The sequence below is a fragment of the Mesoplodon bidens genome (assembly GCF_964165515.1).
Source record: "Mesoplodon bidens genome assembly, chromosome: 19".
Classification (NCBI taxonomy): Eukaryota; Metazoa; Chordata; class Mammalia; order Artiodactyla; family Ziphiidae; genus Mesoplodon; species Mesoplodon bidens.
In genome coordinates, this window is record NC_138179.1 from 42,783,354 (window position 1) to 42,802,592 (window position 19,239).

Consider the following 19,239-nt stretch of genomic DNA (forward strand, 5'->3'; position numbering starts at 1 on the left):
ATCTCTTTTCTATCATTGGAACAGAATATGGGGAGGGAGTGGAAGCATGTGCAGATGCCAGACTGTCATCTTCTCCCAGAAGTTGCAAAGCTTTCTTTGTCATGAAAATTGACAAACAGGGTGAGGGTGGAGACTTAGGGATTCTTGTTGAGAACAATGCCAGCAAGTGTGTTCACTTGCATTTCCTTAAGAGCAGTGAGGGAAGTAAAAACTGGGAAAGTAAAATGAAATGATATCATGACTAGAGGTTTCACTTCTGACATTCTCTTATGGTTTCAAAAGTGGATTTTGGAGAGATTGCTGAAAGACATTCGGAAGACCTCAGCGGGAAAAGATTAAACCAAGTCGTGATGGTGAGCTTGTCAGCCACTTCCCTCGACTCAACATGGACAACACATTACAACCTGAGCCCTGAAGTCCAAGAAATGGCCAGAAATGCAGACTTGCTAAAGGACAGCCACATCTTCCAGATCTTCTGGACAGAAGCCGCCCAGGAGCTGAGTGAGCCAGAGGAGGAGTTGGAAAGGAAAATATTTCACCCTGAAGAGATGTATCAATGTTTATATGGTCCTTGTTTCAAAAGGTTTACGAAACTGTATCAGGATCTGAAGTCAGGGGAAGTCACCTTTGAGGAAATCGATGACATCTTCAAAGACTTTGTGAATAAATACAGCGACCTAACTAAAGACCTCCAGACCATGTGTGCTCTGTACCCCAGTGACCAAAAAGATTGGATCAAGGAGCGAGTCCGGCAGATCGAGGAATACCATCACCTGCATCAGGCTGTCGACTCAGCCAAGGTCATCTTGAAGGTCAAAGAGAATTTGGCCCTGACCGGCGACTTTGGTGTTCTCCACACCTTACTAAGCTTTGTAAGTTATTTACTGGGGACTACTGGGGGTGGGGGTGGTGGGGATGCCACTCTTGAGCTCTTAAAAACTGGGCAAGGTGATTTCGCAGCTTCCTTCAATGTTACTTGTATTTTATTCAATGCCTGAATATGCCAAGGGCTTCGTTCTTACCTTTGTTTACCAGTAGTGCGACTGTTTTGGCTAGTGAGGGTTTCCTTGGATCGGCAGGAGGATCGTGAATTTAGGAAAAGGCAATGATCCTCTTTTAGTCATCAGATATTTGTAAAGAGTCACCTGAGCTCTTTAGGTTCTAGAAGACAAAAAGCCATTTGTTTTGTCAGCCCTCCACATCTGGTGCTTGGTAAGTTATCTGTTAACAGTTAAGAAGTGAGTCTTTTGCTTTCTGATTTTTTAGGTGAGCATTTATAAGGTATATGGTGACCTATATTATTGTATAGACAGGTATGATGAGGACTAAAATTTAGCACAAAATTTGGAATTTGGCACATGTAAGCTTGAAGCCCAGCAGCGTGTTTTTGAGTAGGTCACTGTCCTGGTCCTTCTTTTCTTTACCTAGAAAGTAGAAAAAATTACAAGGTGTACCTGGCAGGGTTCTTGTGTAGGTTTGCTTAGCAGAACGCCAGGTGCGGAGGAACTGTAGTTACTATGGATCGAGGGGGGACAGCAAGAGCGGCTACAGTGTCCAATCTGGGATAAGAGCTTCATGCACCTGCCAATCCTGGAAGTTTGGTGGGAAAGACTGTTGGGGTGGTCAACATTGTTGTTTTGGGGGGTCCAGGAGCCAGTTCCAGCGCACATACAACCTTCTCTTGCAGACTCTCTTTGACAACTTGCTTTGATGACTTTCTTAGACTGTCTTGGACAACTTTCGCCACGAAAAACTGGACCGGATCAACCAGCAGCTTATCCGTGCGAAAAAGCTGCTGCAGGACGTCAATGAGACCCGGTGTCAGTGTCTGAAGGAGCTGTCCCTGAGGAAGGAGTTCATCAGCTGGGTCCGGGAGGCTCTCGGAGGTACAGTCCATCACTGTGGTGGCCGGAAGTCTGGAGCATATTTAGATGGTTCATAGGGTGGTCTTCCTAAATGTATGGACAGCCCCTCCCCTTGATCATGTTCTGAGTAAAGGACCATGAGATGCCATCTGCATTTTTTAAATTAAAACATTTTAATTGAAATGTATTTGCCATGCAGCATTGTGTAAAGTTAGGGTGTATGGCACATTGATTTGATACATTTATATCTTGTAATATGATTGCCATTGTAACAATAATTAGCCCCACTATCACGTCCTATAATTCTCCTTTCATCTTAGTGATTGTAATAATTAAGTCTAGTCTCTTAGCAAGTTTTCATCTGTATTCTTTGGTAAATGTGCAGGGTGTGCCTCGTTGATTGTAGGTAGCATTTATATCAGGACAGTATAGCTCATTTTCTGGTGTAAAAACTATTTCCTTGGCTACTTTTTTTCCCTCTCACTCTGGATGCTTGTTGTGAACAGCAAGGGATCATTTTCTTTAAAATTGTGTCCCTTTAGCTTTTTCCTCTGGTTGATTTTTACTAGAAGCCAAGGCGAGCTTGTCTTGGCTTAATCACATCTACCTGTCGTTGTGCAAGGGCTTGGCAGTCTTTTTAACTCTGTGGCTTTGGTGACTTTGGCAAAATTAATTCATGGAGGGGAGATGGAGCCAGGGAAGAGGGAAGGTGGACAGTCCTGGTGTGCAGGGACAGGGGAGGGGCTGCCTGCTCATCTCATCACAGACTCGTTGCTTTCAGCTATGGGCTCCTCGGGCCACAGTGATGCACAGATTTCGATTAGTGAGCAGCCATTTTTTATAGATAACTGTCAACATGTTACTGTTTTTTTCATAACAGAATGGCAATATTGTGTGATTACATGAACTAAGATACACAAAAGCCCCATGCAATGCCTGGACATTGATGCTGTTCAGTAAGGTCAGGTATTGGTCAGCAGTATCAACATAAATGGCAAAAAAAAAAAAAAAAAGCCCCAGGTTCTTATCGAAAGCAAAAAATGGATAAAAACCCTAAAAATCCACTGAATATCCATTTATAGCTTCAGTAAGGACTATTGTCCCGGATTTGAGGCTCATGTCATCACGGGGTAGCCCTGCACTCACCTGCCTCTCCCTCCCCAGGCCTCACTGAGCTGAAGGTGTTCGTGGACTTGGCCTCCATCTCTGCGGGGGAGAATGACATCGACGTGGATCGGGTGGCTTGCTTCCACGATGCTGTGCAGGGCTTTGCACCCCTGCTGTATGATCTGGACACGAGTGCGGGTTTCGATGAATTCATGCAACACCTGAAAGAGCTGTGGAAGGCTCTGGATAATGACCACCACCTGCCCCAAAAACTGGTGAGTCTTATTTCTGGCTCCAAAATAGATTCAGTTTAATAAAGCATCACTTAGAAACACTAGGGGCATGACTGCAAACTATTGCACTCTCACATGGCAGGTTTTTAATGCAGTCATTTAAAAAGATGTTTAAAAACAGTTTCTTCCTATATGGAAATGCTTTCTCTGTCTTATTATGTTAGAAAATTGGATACAAAACTGCATGTAAATTAGAGTGATTTCTACTATGCGAAAAGAATGGGAAAAAAAGACTGAAAGGAAATATGTTAAAATGTTACCAGTGGTTTTCTCTTAATGGTGGTAATTGTTACTTAATTCTCTATACTTTTTGGTATTTTCCATACTTTCCGCAATTGGTACAGATTCATTTTTAATCAGAAAAGATAAACATTTCACTGTAAGTAAACCACCTGCACAGGGCCCAAGCAGGCCCATGGGATTGGATTGGCCAAAAAGTTCGTTCAGGTTTTCTGGAAGATGTTCGGAAAAACCCGAACGAACTGTTTGGCCAACCCAGTACATAGCTGGTGTAACAGGATGGCTGGAGCGCCACGAGGAATGGGGGAGGAAAAGAGGAATGGAAAGAGCAGCAGGGCTCACAGCCTTGTTATAGCCAGCATTATCCCCAGCTGGGGGCCCGGCAGAACGCTGCCTTCTCACAGAGAGCTGCATTCATGCCTGTCCCTCCCCATCCATGTATCCAGGGCACCGGGTGAGAACACAGGGGAGTAGCCCATTGCAGCAACACCTCCTGACAAGTGTCCCAAGAGGGAGAGCCAAAGCCCATGACAGTGGCGGGCAACGGATGAGGGAGGCCTCCCCTGTGGGTGATGGCACGCTGAGCCAGAGAAGGGGAGGAGGAGTTTGCCCCTGGAAGGCAGAGGTGGAGAGAGCGGCAGGAAGAAGATCACTTGTAAGCTGCGGCCCATTTTCTCTCCTTCTGTCCCAACAGTGTGACTCTGCCCGGAACCTGGAGTGGCTGAAGACAGTGAAGGAGAGTCACGGGTCTGTGGAGCTCTCATCCCTGTCCCTGGCGACAGCAATCAACAGCAGAGGCATCTATGTGATCAACGCTCCCACGGATGGCCAAAAGGTGAGCATCACATCCCAGGCACAGCTGCAGGTGGCTCTTACAGGTTGCTGTCCTCAGGGGCGGGGGTGGGGGGGTCTCTGCCTCTCAAAAATGACCTCTGATTGTATACTGTTCCACAGATTTCCCCAGACACAGTTCTACACTTACTCCTTCCTGAGGGCCACGGAGGCCATGAGGAGGTGCGAGACTACTCTTTAGAAGAGCTGAAGGAGCTCTTGAACAAATTGATGCTGATGTCTGGCAAGAAAGATCACAACAATGTTGAAGTCGTAGAGGTATTTTCTGAGGTAAGGATTTGTATCTATGTTGGAGCAGGTATCCTATTCCCATCTGTTTGGGCTGAGGACTCTCACCGCTGAGGTGCCTGGGAAAGTCAGAAGAGTTTGAGTTTGTATTTATTTGTTTATTTTTAAAATGTATTTTATTTATTTATTTATTTTTGGCTGTGTTGGGTCTTTGTTGCTGCACGCAGGCTTTCTCTAGTTGCGGTGAGCGGGGGCTACTCTTCACTGAGGTGTGCGGGCTCCTCATTGCGGTGGCTTCTCTTGTTACAGAGCACGGGCTCTAGGCGCACGGGCTTCAGTAGTTGTGGCTCACAGGCTCTAGAGCGCAGGCTCAGTAGTTTTGGTGCACGGGCTTAGTTGCTCCGCGGCATGTGGGATCTTCCTGGACCAGGACTCGAACCCATGCCCCCTGCACTGGCAGGCGGATTCTTAACCACTGCACCACCAGGGAAGCCCTGAGTTTGTATTTAATTCATAGGAATCACTCTGCTCTTAAACCCATGAAGAGTGGAGCCAGTGGGTCTGCAGAATGCGTGTATTCGGAATTCATGACCCAAAGAGATGTCGATTTACTCTGTAAATCAGCAAGCATCCCCAAATACTTAAAGATGTAAATGGACATCCTTCATCAAAATCCGAAGTAATCATGATGATAAAGGCATATCGGTTTATGTAATGGTCTCTCCTTTTGATTATGAGTTTTTTCCTTAAAGTTCATTTGTATTTTATAAATGGTTTCCTTTATCTTTACAACGTATTGCTTCCTAAAGAAGAGACTATGGAAATGAGGAAGGAAGGCCTTCTGTGATCAATCTCATGCTCGATATCACACAGTGAACCATGGAGAAACACGAACCCCAGCCCTTCAAATTATCAATCTGTTTGTGTTATTCTAGACTGATGTGTCCTTCTCTGTGCGGTCAGCTCTGTGACGTCTGCCTCCTGCTTCCATTTGCAACAGGTGTTTTGCAACGTGCAGAGGCTTGTCCAGTCCTTTATAAACCTGTACTCTGCCGGAAATATGCTGTTCAGGGCCTGGACAGCCGAGGTGTACTGCTCCCCCCGGAAGGGTGCCTCCATCCGGATGGACTTCGGTCCGGGGCTCGTGAGCCAGCTCGTGGAGAGCGGGCCAGTCGCTGAGCTGCTCGAGACCCTCTGCCGGCAGATGGAGGACTTCCTGGACCAGTGGGAGAGATTCGTGGCAGAGAAGCGAGCTGAGTACTTTTACCTCAACTACTATACTGCCGAGCAGCTGGTTTGCCTGGGCTCGGAGCTCGGGAAGCAGGTGCCCAGCAGTGCTGCCCTCACCATGCTCTCCTTCATCAAAGGCAACTGCACCCCAAGGGACGTCTCGGAAGCCTGCCAGGGGCCCGATGGCAGGGCCACCACACACCAGGAGAGTACAGTGGTTGAAGAATTGCCACTGTTGCTCTTCTCTGAGCCCAGACTGGTGGACAAGCTGAGGGTCATCATGAAGCAGTCGATGACGTGCATGAGTGTCTTCCTGCCTCACTGCCTGGACCTGGAGGCCCTTGGCCACTGTCTGGCTCGCCTGGCGAGGATGGCTGGGCCCCCTGTGCAGCGGGAGCTCCCCAGAGGCCTGCAGGACGGCCAGCCGAATCTCATTGTCTGTGGCCACTCTGAGGTGCTGCCAGCCGCCCTGGCCATCTACATGCATTCCCCGAACCAGCCCCTGCCCACCTACGACGAGGTGCTGCTCTGCACCCCAGAGACCACGTTCGAGGAGGTGGCACTGCTCCTGCGTCGCTGCCTGACCCCAGGCTCCCAGGGACTCAGGGTCTACAGCCTGTTGTACGCAGACCAGCTGAGCTACGAGGTGGCCTGCCGGGCGGAGGAGCTCTTCCTGAGCCTGTGCACGCAGCACCACCAGGAGCACTACCGGCTCGTGATGGTCTGTGACCATGAGCGGGAGCACTGCTACCTCCCCTCGGCCTTCAGCCAGCACAAGGTTCTTGTCACCCCCCAGGCGCCCCTCAAGGACATCCAGGCCTACCTGGCTCACCACTTCCGGGTCCCGGAACAGACGCCGTCAGCCGCTGCCACGTTCCGGGACCGCATGTGTGTTGGGATCGTGGCCTCGGAGAGAGCGGGTGTCGGTAATGATGGCTGCTGGGTCCCTGAGTCCCAGGGACCACCTGATGGCCCTTCCCTGTCCAATGGGGTGGGGGGTGAGCTCAGATGAGCCCTTTTGCAGGTGGAGAAACTGAGTCTCCAGAGGACTGACTCACCTGAAGTTGTAAATCGGGACCCGTACTGGAGCGGGACACCGTTTCTCACATGGTTTCCATCTTTGGCTGAGCCATCTTCCTCCTTTAAACTAGCATCTCTGCAGTTTCCACTTTTTTTTTTTTTTTTTAAGTCCATTGGCTATTTTGGGGTTGATGTGTGTCCTGAGCAGGCTGAGGTATAATTACTCCATCTTGAGAAGAGACAGATGCCTCTGCCTTCAGTCACCATCGTGATTTCCATTCTGTTGACTGTATCCCTTTAATGGTACTACCTTCTTTCCAGTGAAAATTGCTCCCCGCCCCCGGGAGCAAACTCTGCTGTTTCTGTCCTTACGCTCAGACTGCCATCCTTAGTCCCGGGAAGCAGCAAGAATGGTGGGTGGGTAACAGCAAGGAAATCTGAGGGTTCGAACGTGCGTCCTTTAACCCGAGGTTAGGTTGCATCAGTTTTGAATTTTGTACAAAGAGAAACGATTTGTAGTGACTCTTTCTGGACATTCTCACTCTTGATCCGCAGCCCTGGCGCCTAATTTTTGTATGTTCACGTCACAGGAAGGTCTCTCTTTGTGAAGAGGTTGCACGGCAAACTGAAAATGAAGTTTAATGGAGAAAAAGTGCCTCTAAAAATTATTCGATTGATCAACCCTCAGGTGGATGAGAATGAAGTCCTGGGCTCCCTCCTGCCTTTCCTGGACGCCCGGTATCAGAGGAGACCCATTGTATTCCACTTTGACGTGACCTCTTCAGTAAGTGCCCTCAGGTTCTAGCTGAGTGGCCGTGCTGGGAAAAACACAGCTCCCACATCCTGCCCTGCCCCCTTCCCAGTATAAAGACTTGCTTCTTTGTACATGTACTGATACTCAGTATCATCGTATCAAAGAGCTGAATAAGAGGGTCCTTAGGGTTGGGAGGATTGGTGTCTTTTGTGTAAGTATTTACAGACCCACGTCATTCTGTCTTTAGGTGCAGACTGGAATTTGGGTGTTTCTTTTCAAACTCCTCATTCTCCAGTACTTAATGGATGTAAATGGGAAGATGTGGCTTCGGAACCCATGCCACTTATATATCGTTGAAATACTGGAAGGGAGTTTGCTGCCACGGAGGCCTTTGAAGCTGGTGTGTATCAGGGCACTTTCATGTTACTGTTGGGGTGGGGGCTTTGATATGTTTTTGTGATTCCCCACTTTTGCCTTAGCAAAGTAGCTGAGTGCAATGTTAGTAAAGACAGATCTTTAAACTTATTTTTAAATAATGCCTGGAATGAAAAGATTCTTTTATTAATTAACAGTATCTTAGATTTGTTCTCATCAGGATGGATGCTGTATATCTGGGTTAAATGCCAGTGGTGCTCGGAATGCAGAAAACTCATTTGCTAGGAGGAGCACCATCTTTCTTAATGGTAGCTGACAGGGAAAGGAGACTTTCATCATATCAGTTTCTTAACAAAAGGGAGTTTTATGCAGACACACACGCGTGCGCGCACGTGCGTATGTACTTGATGGAGAGATTTAGTTCCGAGAGGTTGGGTAGAAAAGGGCTTTGTCATCGACAGTGCAGCTCATACGATGCCTGAATGTGCAACAGGTAACACTCCATGCAAAGAGGAATCTACAGAAATCCCTTCATGGAAAGTGATTTTTCATAAAGGTCCATGCAGTCTAGACCATGTGGAGGATTAAAACACAAAAGCATTTTTTAGGCAATTCAGCCATAACTGTTTCATTTGTGTCTCTCCTTTCCAGAGTACACTTGTCCCCCAGTTCAATTTTCTAGACATCTTCCCCAAAGTCACGTGCAGGCCTCCCAAAGAAGTGATCAGCATGGAGCTGGATCCTCAGTGGAGCTATGAAGAGCCAGGAATGGATCAGAGAGCGTTCCGCAGTGAAACATTCCAGAGACCTTACCAGTATCTAAGGCGGTTCCATCAGAAAGAAAACCTAGACATGTTTCAGTACCGAAAAGGCTCTGTTGAGGGCAGCCCCGGTGAATGCATCCAACATCTCCTGATTTACTGTGGGGTGATAAACCCATCCTGGTCAGAGCTTTGGAACTTTGCTCGGTTCTTGAACTACCAGCTCCGAGATTGTGAGGCTTCTCTCTTCTGCGATCCCAGCTTTGTTGGAGACACTCTGGTGGGCTTCAAGAACTTTGTGGTCACCTTCATGATCTTCATGGCACGAGATTTCGCCACACCTACACTCCACACATCCGACCAAAGCCCAGGGAAGTACACAGTCACCATGGACGGGGTCAAGGAAAAAGACCTTGCCCCTTTCTCTCTCCGGAAGAGGTGGGAGTCAGAGCCCCACCCGTACGTGTTCTTCAACAGTGACCACACATCCATGACGTTCATAGGCTTCCATTTCCAGCCCAATCAGAACGGCGGTGTTGACGCCATTGACCGCCTGAGTGGGGAAGTAATCAAGAAGGATGTTATGACAGTGCAACTGTATGAGGGCCTATTGCTTCAGAGGGTGCCCTTCAATGTGGACTTTGACCAGCTGCCCAGACATGAGAAACTTGAAAAGCTGTGCCTGGCATTGGGGATCCAGTGGCCCATCGACCCTGATGAAACATACGAGCTTACAACGGACAATATGCTTAAGATCCTTGCCATTGAGATGCGTTTCCGGTGTGGCATCCCTGTCGTCATCATGGGAGAAACCGGCTGTGGGAAAACAAGACTCATTAGATTCCTCAGTGACCTGCGGCGAGGGGGTGCTGACACTGACACCATGAAGTTGGTCAAGGTTCACGGAGGAACAACTGCCAACATGATCTACTCCAAGGTCAGGGAGGCTGAAGCGCTCGCCTGCTTCAATAAGGACCAATTTCAGTTAGACACCATCTTGTTCTTTGATGAAGCCAACACCACAGAGGCCATAAGCTGCATCAAAGAGGTCCTGTGTGACCGCACAGTGGGTGGCAAGCCCCTGGTTAAGGATTCTGGCTTGCATATCATAGCAGCCTGCAACCCTTACCGGAAGCACACCCAGGAGATGATCTGCCGTCTGGAGTCAGCTGGATTGGGATACAGGGTTAGTGCAGAAGAGACGGCGGAGAGGCTTGGCTCCATCCCCCTGAGGCAGCTGGTGTACCGCGTTCACGCTCTGCCGCCGAGCCTGATCCCCCTGGTGTGGGACTTCGGACAGTTGAATGACTCTGCAGAAAAGCTCTACATCCAGCAGATTGTCCAGAGACTGGTGAACTCCATCGTGATGGTGCAGAGCGAGATTCATGTGATCACCGAAGTGCTTTCTGCCTCTCAGGGTTTCATGAGGAAAAGACAAAATGAGTGCAGTTTTGTCAGCCTCAGGGATGTGGAACGCTGTGTGAAAGTTTTCAAATGGTTTTACGACCACAGTGAGATGCTCTTGTCTAAGCTGGATTCCTTTCTCTGCGAGTCTGGTGTCATCCAAAATGACTTTGAGAGAGATCCCATCCTCTGGTCCTTGGTGCTGGCCATCGGGGTATGTTACCACGCCTCTTTAGAGAAGAAGGAATCTTATCGGAAAGCCATTTGCAGGTTCTTTCCAGAACCGTATAATGATAGCAGGATTATCCTGCATGAGATAACACAAACCCAGGATCTTTTTCTGCATGACATATCTCTGAGGAAAACCATCGCTAAGAACTTGGCTTTGAAGGAGAATGTCTTCATGATGGTTATCTGCATCGAGCTCAAGATTCCTCTCTTCCTGGTGGGCAAGCCCGGCAGCTCCAAATCTCTCGCCAAGACCATCGTGGCAGATGCCATGCAAGGCCAGGCTGCACACTCGGACCTATTCCGGAGCCTGAAGCAGGTCCATCTGGTGTCGTTCCAGTGTAGCCCTCATTCCACCCCACAGGGCATTATAGGCACCTTCAAGCAGTGTGCCCGCTTCCAGCAGGGGAAGGACCTGGAGCAGTACGTCTCCGTGGTGGTGTTAGATGAGGTTGGACTGGCAGAAGACTCGCCCAAAATGCCCCTGAAGGCTCTGCACCCACTGCTGGAAGATGGATGCATTGAAGACGATCCCGCCCCCCACAAAAAAGTTGGCTTCATAGGCATTTCCAACTGGGCCCTGGACCCCGCCAAGATGAACCGGGGTATTTTTGTGTCACGTGGCAGCCCCAACAAGAGAGAGCTCATTGAGAGCGCCAGGGGAATTTGCTCTTCAGAGCCCCTCGTCCAAGAAAGAATCCGAGGATACTTTGCATCCTTTGCCAAAGCCTATGAAACAGTATGTAAGAGGCAGGACAAGGAGTTCTTTGGGCTTCGTGACTACTACAGCCTCATCAAAATGGTGTTTGCCGCGGCAAAAGCCTCTAATAAAGAGCCTTCCCCTCAAGACATTGCACAAGCTGTCCTTCGGAACTTCAGTGGCAAAGACGATATCCATGCCCTGGACATTTTTTCATCCAATTTACCCGAGGCAAAGTGCACAGAAGAAGTCAGCACCATGCATTTGATCCAGCAGAACTTATACGGTGATGTTCAGAAGGCATCTGGCAGAGAGCTGGATGACTCCGAATCCCGCTACCTGCTTGTGCTGACCAGAAACTATGTGGCCCTGCAGATCCTGCAGCAGGCATTCTTCAGTGCAGACCAGCCAGAGATTATTTTTGGATCCAGTTTTCCCAAGGACCAAGAGTACACCCAGATCTGCAGAAATATCAACCGAGTGAAGATATGCATGGAAACCGGCAAGATGGTGGTGCTGCTCAATCTACAGAACCTCTATGAGAGCCTCTATGATGCGCTCAATCAGTACTATGTCTACCTCGGTGGCCAGAAGTACGTGGACCTCGGTCTGGGGACCCATCGGGTCAAATGTCGGGTTCACCCAGACTTCCGCTTGATAGTCATTGAGGAGAAAGATGTCGTCTACAAGCATTTTCCCATCCCCCTCATTAACCGGCTGGAAAAGCACTATCTGGACATCAATACTGTTTTGGAGAAATGGCAGAAGAATATCGTGGAAGAGCTTAAGGTCTGGGTGGAGAAGTTCATAGAAGTGAAAGCAGAGCAGTTTCTAGCCAGACCCAAATACAGCCCTTCTGATGTCTTCATGGGCTACCACTCAGACACGTGTGCCTCTGTGGTGCTCCAGGTCATAGAGCGGCTAGGGCACAAGGTCTTGACTGATGAGCTTTACCAGAAGGTATCTGAGGAGGCCAAATTGGTGCTGCTGGATTGTGCCACACCTGATGCTGTAGTTCGGCTGAACGCTTCCTCGCTAGGCCTGTTCACCGCACAGTTCCTGTCGCAAGTATACTATTACAGGCAGCAGCATAACTCCCTTGCAGACTTCTTCCAGGCTCACCTTTGCACGATGGATTCGGAGTGCCGTGCCGTCTTCACAGAGGTGATTATCTTTCTATATTTTACCCTTTTTCTCTCTCACCTCAGGGTCCTCGACTCGCTGGCATCAAGAATTCAAGGTTCTTTGCAAGTCAGTGTACAGGAACCGAAAACGAACGCGTTGAGACTTTCGGTTCCTCTGCATGGCAAGTGCAAGGAGACCTACATATTTATACGTGTTAGTTTAACCAAGTTTTGAGTGCCCATGTTTACGCAGTGCTGCGCACAGTGTTCACTTCAACAAATGAGGTACCACATTCGAGTACACGGGGGATATAAAGATGAATTAACACAGGGCTTGTCCTTGGTCTACATACAGTGTAAGGTGGAAGGACACTCATGAACGGGCACTGTTGATATCCTATGATAGTGCTATCCACAGAGGCAAAGAGGAGCAACACAGATCAGGATATGAGGTCGCATGAACCCATCTTCAGTAAGAGATGACCGTCAAGCTAATTGTAAAGTACGGTTAGGAAGGTATTACAGGCAGAGGACCTTATTTGAGCAAGGATGTCCAGGTTTAAAACAACACAGTCTGCGCAGGAAACCAGGAGTTAAACGCTGATGAAGCTTAAAGTTCAAGGCTGCGAGTGCTGAGAGATGGGGATGAGATATCGCCGGGGAGACTTCATGGAGGGTCTTGTCAGTGGCACCAAGGAGCTTTGTCTTCCTTGTATAGAGGGGAGTGGTGGAGAAATGTGTGTGGAGATGTGTCCCACTGCCTGAGAGAGGGAGGAAAAAAGTCCGATAAAAGACTCACAGAAAAGATAGACCAGTAGGGAGGCTGCAGTACCGGTTCAGTCAAAGTAGAGGATGGATGGGTGGAATTGAGACATAGTAAGGATGCAGATTGGCAGAGGTAATGATTGATTCCTTATAGGGGCTCTGGGAGATGGAGGAGGCTAGACATGACTCCCTGGATTCTTCCTTGGATGGCCAAAAGTTTGGTTAATCACAGTCTAGGTATGAGCAACAAGTTTGGCAGAGGCAGTGGTGAATTCCATTTGGGATGGGCTTTGATGTTCCTGTAACATCTAGGTAGACTATCATGCAGTTGGATATAGGAATAGGAAACTCAGTGGTAAGGCCAGCCTGGAGATGATAATTCAGGACCTAGGATATCAGCATGCCCTTAAGGAGTGTATTTGTTGCACTATGCGGTATGCTCCAGTGGCAGGGGAGAATTGCCAACAGCTGTGGGAAGAAAGGGACATGAGTGGCCAACTCGATCTGCAAGTATGAAGTAAGATTGCAAAGGAGAAATGGCATTTGTTCTGAGCCCTAAGGTATCATCAGAATTGTCAGTAGGATCCAAAGTAGGAAAAGACACTGGAGTCTAGGAAGAAGACTTGAAGGCATCTTAGGGACAGGGTGACTCTTCTCTCCAATACGTTTGATCCTGTAGTTTCTGTTTACCTCAGCACTGCCTCATTTTGGAAAACTCCACTGGGTTTGTATTCTTTTCTATCTTTGTACCAACTGCACATTGAGGAGACCATAGAAGATGTTTGCTGAACATCCTCATGTTTCTGGGATCTAAACCTAGCGGACGTGCAACCCTTTCTTGCATTCCAGCGAATTATTTGCATTTCCTGCCTTTGCAGATCACAACGTTCTCCAGACTGCTAACCAGTCATGACTGTGAACTTTTAGAATCAGAAGTAAAGGACAGGGCTCTGAAACTCACTATCCTGTCACTGCAGCAGTTTGACACCGAGTACTCCTTCCTCAGGGAAGTTCGGTGAGGGTCCCTGCCTTCCCCTCCCATTCCTCTCCCTCCTCAGGATCCATCACTTTGTATTTCATATGTATGGCTATGGTAACCACTGGTGTTCTCACCAATTTTGGTTAGTGAACCTTGACATGTGACTCTGAAAAGGATGTTGTTAAATTCTCCAGGTGTCCTTCTCATCTCTGTTATCCTCTGCAAAAACAGCCCTCTCTGAATCCAGCATCCTTATGCCTCATTGGGAGGCATTTATTGGGGCTTTTTTCTTTCTCCACTGGATTGTCTACCCACCTTACTTGCAGAGGAAAATCCCACCTGAATAGTTTTTCTATATACCCCTTCTATTTCCCATCACTTTGGAGAATATTATCACCAATTTTTAGGACAGAAAACTCACTTGGATAATTTCCCTTTTCTTTCAGAAACTGCTTAGCTCACAAAGCCAGTTATAAAATCCTCATTATTCAAACAGATTTTGAAGATGGAATTCACAGTGCTCAGCTCATCGCTTCAGCAAAGTATGTTTTTGTTATTTTTCTCAGAAACTACGTAGGAAACTCCAAATTTATTCAGGAGCTCCTAAAGAATTTCTTCCCTGAAAACTGTACAGTATCAGAATGAACATAAAAATAAGAATAAAAATTATTCTCCCTTTTTATTCCTCTAAATGTGGACTAGAGAAACAAAGAGAGAAAAGGCTCATAGCAACACAAAAATAGCCAAATGCAAGAAGTGTAAATAACAGAATATTAGCAGGATATAAAAGAATATCCTTGGAACATATGTTAGCAGACATAATTTGGTCATTATTCATTTTAAATTACATGATAACGAATTTATTGCAAGTTTAAGGGCCATAATGGTATTTAAATGCTTTCAGTTGTATTTGTTGGGCAGCTTTATATTGTTTGTAGGGGAAATTTGATACTTTTAGAATTAACTACGTTCCCTTATTACTTGATGTTAAAGTAAAAGTAATTTCTGGACCTTCTAAAGCATTGGAAACCATATTTCATATCTTGGTTGTCTTTGGCCATTGGTTGTCTGTTCACAGAACTCTGTTTCTTGAAACGGAAAGGTCCGCCAGCCTTACCTTAGTAGCATCAGAGCAAGCCCATCAAGGATTGTAAGATAGGGTTCCTGACCAATAAAAAAAAAAGCCATTTCAAAGCAGAGGGATGCAAGGATGGGGGAAAGAGATGAGCCTCCTGAGAGAGGTCTTGCTCCCATTCTCTTGTAAGAGAGGATAACAAGCTTGAGGGTATGAAATCTATTCAAAGCTAAAAAAATATGAGATGGAACTTGACCTCTCCGAGGACACCCTTCAGCCATTTTTTTTTTGCGGTACGCGGGCTTCTCACTGTTGTGGCCTCTCCCGTTGCGGAGCACAGGCTCCGGACGCGCAGGCTCAGCGGCCATGGCTCACGGGCCCAGCCGTTCCGTGGCATGTGGGATCCTCCCGGACCGGGGCACGAACCCGTGTCCCTTGCATCGGCAGGCAGACTCTCAACCACTGCGCCACCAGGGAAGCCCCTTTCATCCATTTTACAACGTCCATTTTGTTTATTTTCTTGGTTTTTGTTTTGATTTATTTTGTCTTTGCTTGTTTGTTTTTAAAATAGGTATTCTGCTATAAATGAAATCAGCAAGATACAAGGAAATAAGGACTATGTCTTAGTCTATTTCATCACAAAACTGTCCCGGATGGGAAGTGGAACATCCTATGTAGGATCCCATGGAGGTAGGACCAAAATATTAGTGAATATGTTTGTTTAATGATGTTTAAGTTGTTTCTAATTTGGTCCTATGATGTACAAAGTCTGACATTGGAACATTAATATTAATCTCAACGATATTTTTTTCAGATGCAATTTAGATTTCTTACTGCTGATTAATGCAAAAAACACTCATCTTTGGACTGGCTGTTCCAGCATATAGCATTTCTTTCATCACTTGTCGATAAACACTTGATTAATCTCTGGTTCCTCACCTTTTACTATATGGATAATGCAGAGAGATAGTTCCAGCTAACAGTGTTATGAATGCATGGATACTTTATGCCTGCTTCTGGGGTGGGGAAATGCTATCTTAAATCTCTCTCTCTCTCTCTTTTTTTCCTGAGGAATGAGCCACCAAATATTTATTACACAGGCACACCTCGTTTAATTGCACTTTGCTTTATTACACTTCACGGATACTGCGTTTTTTACAGATTGAAGGTTTGTGCCAAGTCTATCGGTGCCATTTTTCCGAAAGCATTTGCTCACTTCATGTCTCTGTGTCATATTTTGGTAATTCTCGCAATATTTCAAACATTTTCATTATCATATGTTCTATGGTGACGTGGGATCAGTGACCTTTGATGTTACTACTACGACTAGCTGAGGGCTCAATGAGGGTTAGCATTTTTTAGCAATGCAGTATTTTTTTGGTTGTTTTATGTTTTTGTGTGTGCAATACAGTATTTTTTAATTAAGGCATGTACATTGTTTTTTGAGACATAATGCTATTGCACACTTAATAAAATAGAGTATAATGTAAACATAACTTTTATAGGCACTGGGAAACCAAAAAAATTGTGTGCTTCAATTTATTGTAATATTTGTTTTTTCGTGATGGTCTGGACCCGATCCCAAAGCATCTCCAAGGAATCCCCTGTATGAGAAAATTAGTATTCTGGAAATAGGCAAATAACAGTTTACTTTAATAATTTCATAGTTAATGGGGGGCAAAGCTTGCCATTGTCTCACACCCCTCTACTAATTATGATACAGCAAGTTTAATAACAAATTTATAAAAGAATCACAAGCCTTCTTCAAATACTTGTTTACAAGGTAGTCATTTCATTAAAATGGATTTTTATGCTAAAGTTGCTAACAGCTGTAGCACGATATCTATGTGGTTCCTGTGTATGTTGAAGGAATTAGACTTCAGGATACAAGTCGTTCATTCCGCAGTGTGTTGAAACATCGGGTTGGTAGTGTATCCCTGCTTATGGCTGACAGGAAGAAACCAGAGGAGACAGGGAAGCTTCTGGGGCTTGTTTTCCCAGGGCTGTGGCAGTCTGTACACATCGACGACCTCCGGAGATCCACAGTCATGGTTTCGGACGTGACTAAATTGCAGGATGTGGCCATCAGCCAGCTGTTTAAACCAGAAGATCAGCCTGAGTGTGAGTGTGGAGGAAAGGTCCTTGGGGAGACAGGATGGTGGGAGTGGCTGCCGGGAGGTGTGTGCGGCGCTGCGAGGATGGGACCTTAGGCTACCATTCCCTTGGGTCCAACACCTGCCCCTCAGCAAGAGCTTGGGACATGTTTGCTGAACTGAGTGATGATGAATTGAGGGCACTCTCTACTGCTTTCCAAGGCCAGGAGAAGACAGTATTTCCACAGGAAAGGTAGGTTTTTGCAGGTGCCTGTGGAACATGTCAGATTCTGTCTGCCCTGACTCCCGGATCAGCCATCCGAGCCCAGGACGGAGGTTCGGGTTGCACTGGTGGACCACATCCAGTGGGCGAACAGAGGCTGATCTGCATGACTGATGGCCTCTCCTTTGGGGACCCTCCCCTGAGCTGGTGCCTGGGAAGTCCCAGTGGTTAGAGCCCCAGCACGCCACGTAGAGGCTGTTGCCAGCGCTCCCCTTCCACCTCTGAACAGTAACTCCATTGTTTTGCTTCTTTGCAGTGGAGGTGGAACACGGAGCCCAAGACGATGGTGAGGAGGTGATGGAAACTGAGGCGGCTACATCAGGGGAAGTGGCAGAGGTGGAAATGGAGACAGAAAGTTCTGAGGCAATGGACAGCCCGACCTCTGGACCAGGAAGTGATGTGAGTTCTTGCTCTTTCTAGTCCTCTGAGCCTCTGTGCTGTTGGGCTGCCCTTCCTTAGACTTGTCCCCAGGGATCTGAGGAGTGGACTCAGCTGTCCAGGGCTTAGCCCAACACTCCTCCCCCTGCCACTGCAAGTGCAGGTGAATTACCAGTACCAGATCTGACCTTGGCTTTTCCTGGTGTCCCCTGGTCAGTTTTGCTCTGATCCTTGACCACTGACAGGGTCCCCAGGCACACGGGATCATCTTGCAGTGGTTTCCTTTTTTTTTTTGGCTGCACCACGTGGGTTGTAGGATCTTAGTTCCCTGACTAGGTATTGAACCCAGGCCCACAGCAGTGGAAGTGCCGGAGCCTTAACCACCGGACTGCCAGGGAATTCCCTCACAGTGGTTCTAAGGGGAACTTGGCAAAAGCACGTGGCAGGAGCTTGGGCAGGAGGAACACTGTGCCCCCTGCACGCAGGCGCTTAGACCTTGTCTCCCATGTGTCGCCTGGCTTCTCCTGACTTGTAAGTGACAGAAATGGAAGGTTTGATTGTCTCTGTCAACAGACGCAGATCCTGGACACCACCAGGCTGCTGAGAAGCTGTATCCAGGGCGCCGTGGGCATGCTCAGAGACCAGAACGAGGGTTGTCAGCGCAGCATGCGGAGGGTGTCCATTCTCCTCAGCCTCCTAGACGAAGATGGCGAGTACAGAGGTGTGGGGCCCCTCTTGCCCGCACCCCAGCCTGGGCTTCTTCTTTGGACCATGAATCATTCCCCCACTGCAGCTTTCTGTGGCTCCCAGAAGCAACTGGCCCCCTGGGAATCTAAGTGCACCTCTGGGATTTCTGTAGACTTGGCCTGCCCAAAGGAAACGGGCTTACCCTCCTGCTGGGGTGGGTCAGGGATGCAGAGCCTACCACTCGGTGCCCGGGGATGTGCTGAGTGCCCATCTGCTCTACTTTTCCATAGCCGCTTTCTTACGGGTCGCCAAGATGCGCCTCTGTGTCCTTTTAAAGAAGCAAGAAGAGAACTACCTCTACAATGTGAAGGACTGGGTGGTGAGGGAAGCCTCCAATCAGGACGCTCTGCAGGAAGCCGGCACGTTCAGGTACTGCTGTGAAGGGAAACCAGGGCTGGCTGGGGGGTGGACGCATGGCTCTCCCAGCCGAGGAGAAGCTTCTCTCCAAACCTCTGAGAAATTCAGAGCTGTCAATACTTTTTCCCCAGAGCACAAGATGGTCTGGGTGGCAGTTACATGGGGTTTGCCAGACTCTTTTCTCTACTTTTGTGTGAGTTTAAATCTTTTCATAACACAAAACAAAACAAAACAACCCAGAACATCTGTTCTTGTTGGATGTAAACTTGTACCAGCACGTCCATTACCATAGAAATGGGCGCCTTTTCAGGTTAGTAAATTAAGGGAGGGAAGCGAAGTTGTTTTCCCAGGCCTCCTGCGTGAAGTTATTTGATAACTACA

At 47.6% G+C, this 19,239-nt stretch overlaps 1 protein-coding gene across 5 annotated transcripts in view; it reads left to right on the forward strand.

The window, feature by feature from the left end:
• The window catches only part of RNF213 (ring finger protein 213), a 116,116-nt gene that overhangs the window by 58,236 nt on the left and 38,641 nt on the right, over positions 1–19,239 (forward strand). For all 5 annotated transcript variants that reach the window (XM_081220626.1, XM_081220628.1, XM_081220625.1 and 2 more), the window contains 16 exons: positions 283–872; positions 1,724–1,886; positions 3,030–3,247; positions 4,200–4,340; positions 4,460–4,627; positions 5,586–6,741; positions 7,426–7,619; positions 7,837–7,989; positions 8,616–12,221; positions 13,825–13,961; positions 14,372–14,467; positions 15,572–15,690; positions 17,002–17,121; positions 17,633–17,775; positions 18,328–18,475; positions 18,732–18,870. In XM_081220626.1, the coding sequence (XP_081076752.1) occupies positions 283–872; positions 1,724–1,886; positions 3,030–3,247; positions 4,200–4,340; positions 4,460–4,627; positions 5,586–6,741; positions 7,426–7,619; positions 7,837–7,989; positions 8,616–12,221; positions 13,825–13,961; positions 14,372–14,467; positions 15,572–15,690; positions 17,002–17,121; positions 17,633–17,775; positions 18,328–18,475; positions 18,732–18,870 (7,291 nt within the window). The remainder of the gene's footprint in view (positions 1–282; positions 873–1,723; positions 1,887–3,029; positions 3,248–4,199; positions 4,341–4,459; positions 4,628–5,585; positions 6,742–7,425; positions 7,620–7,836; positions 7,990–8,615; positions 12,222–13,824; positions 13,962–14,371; positions 14,468–15,571; positions 15,691–17,001; positions 17,122–17,632; positions 17,776–18,327; positions 18,476–18,731; positions 18,871–19,239) is intronic.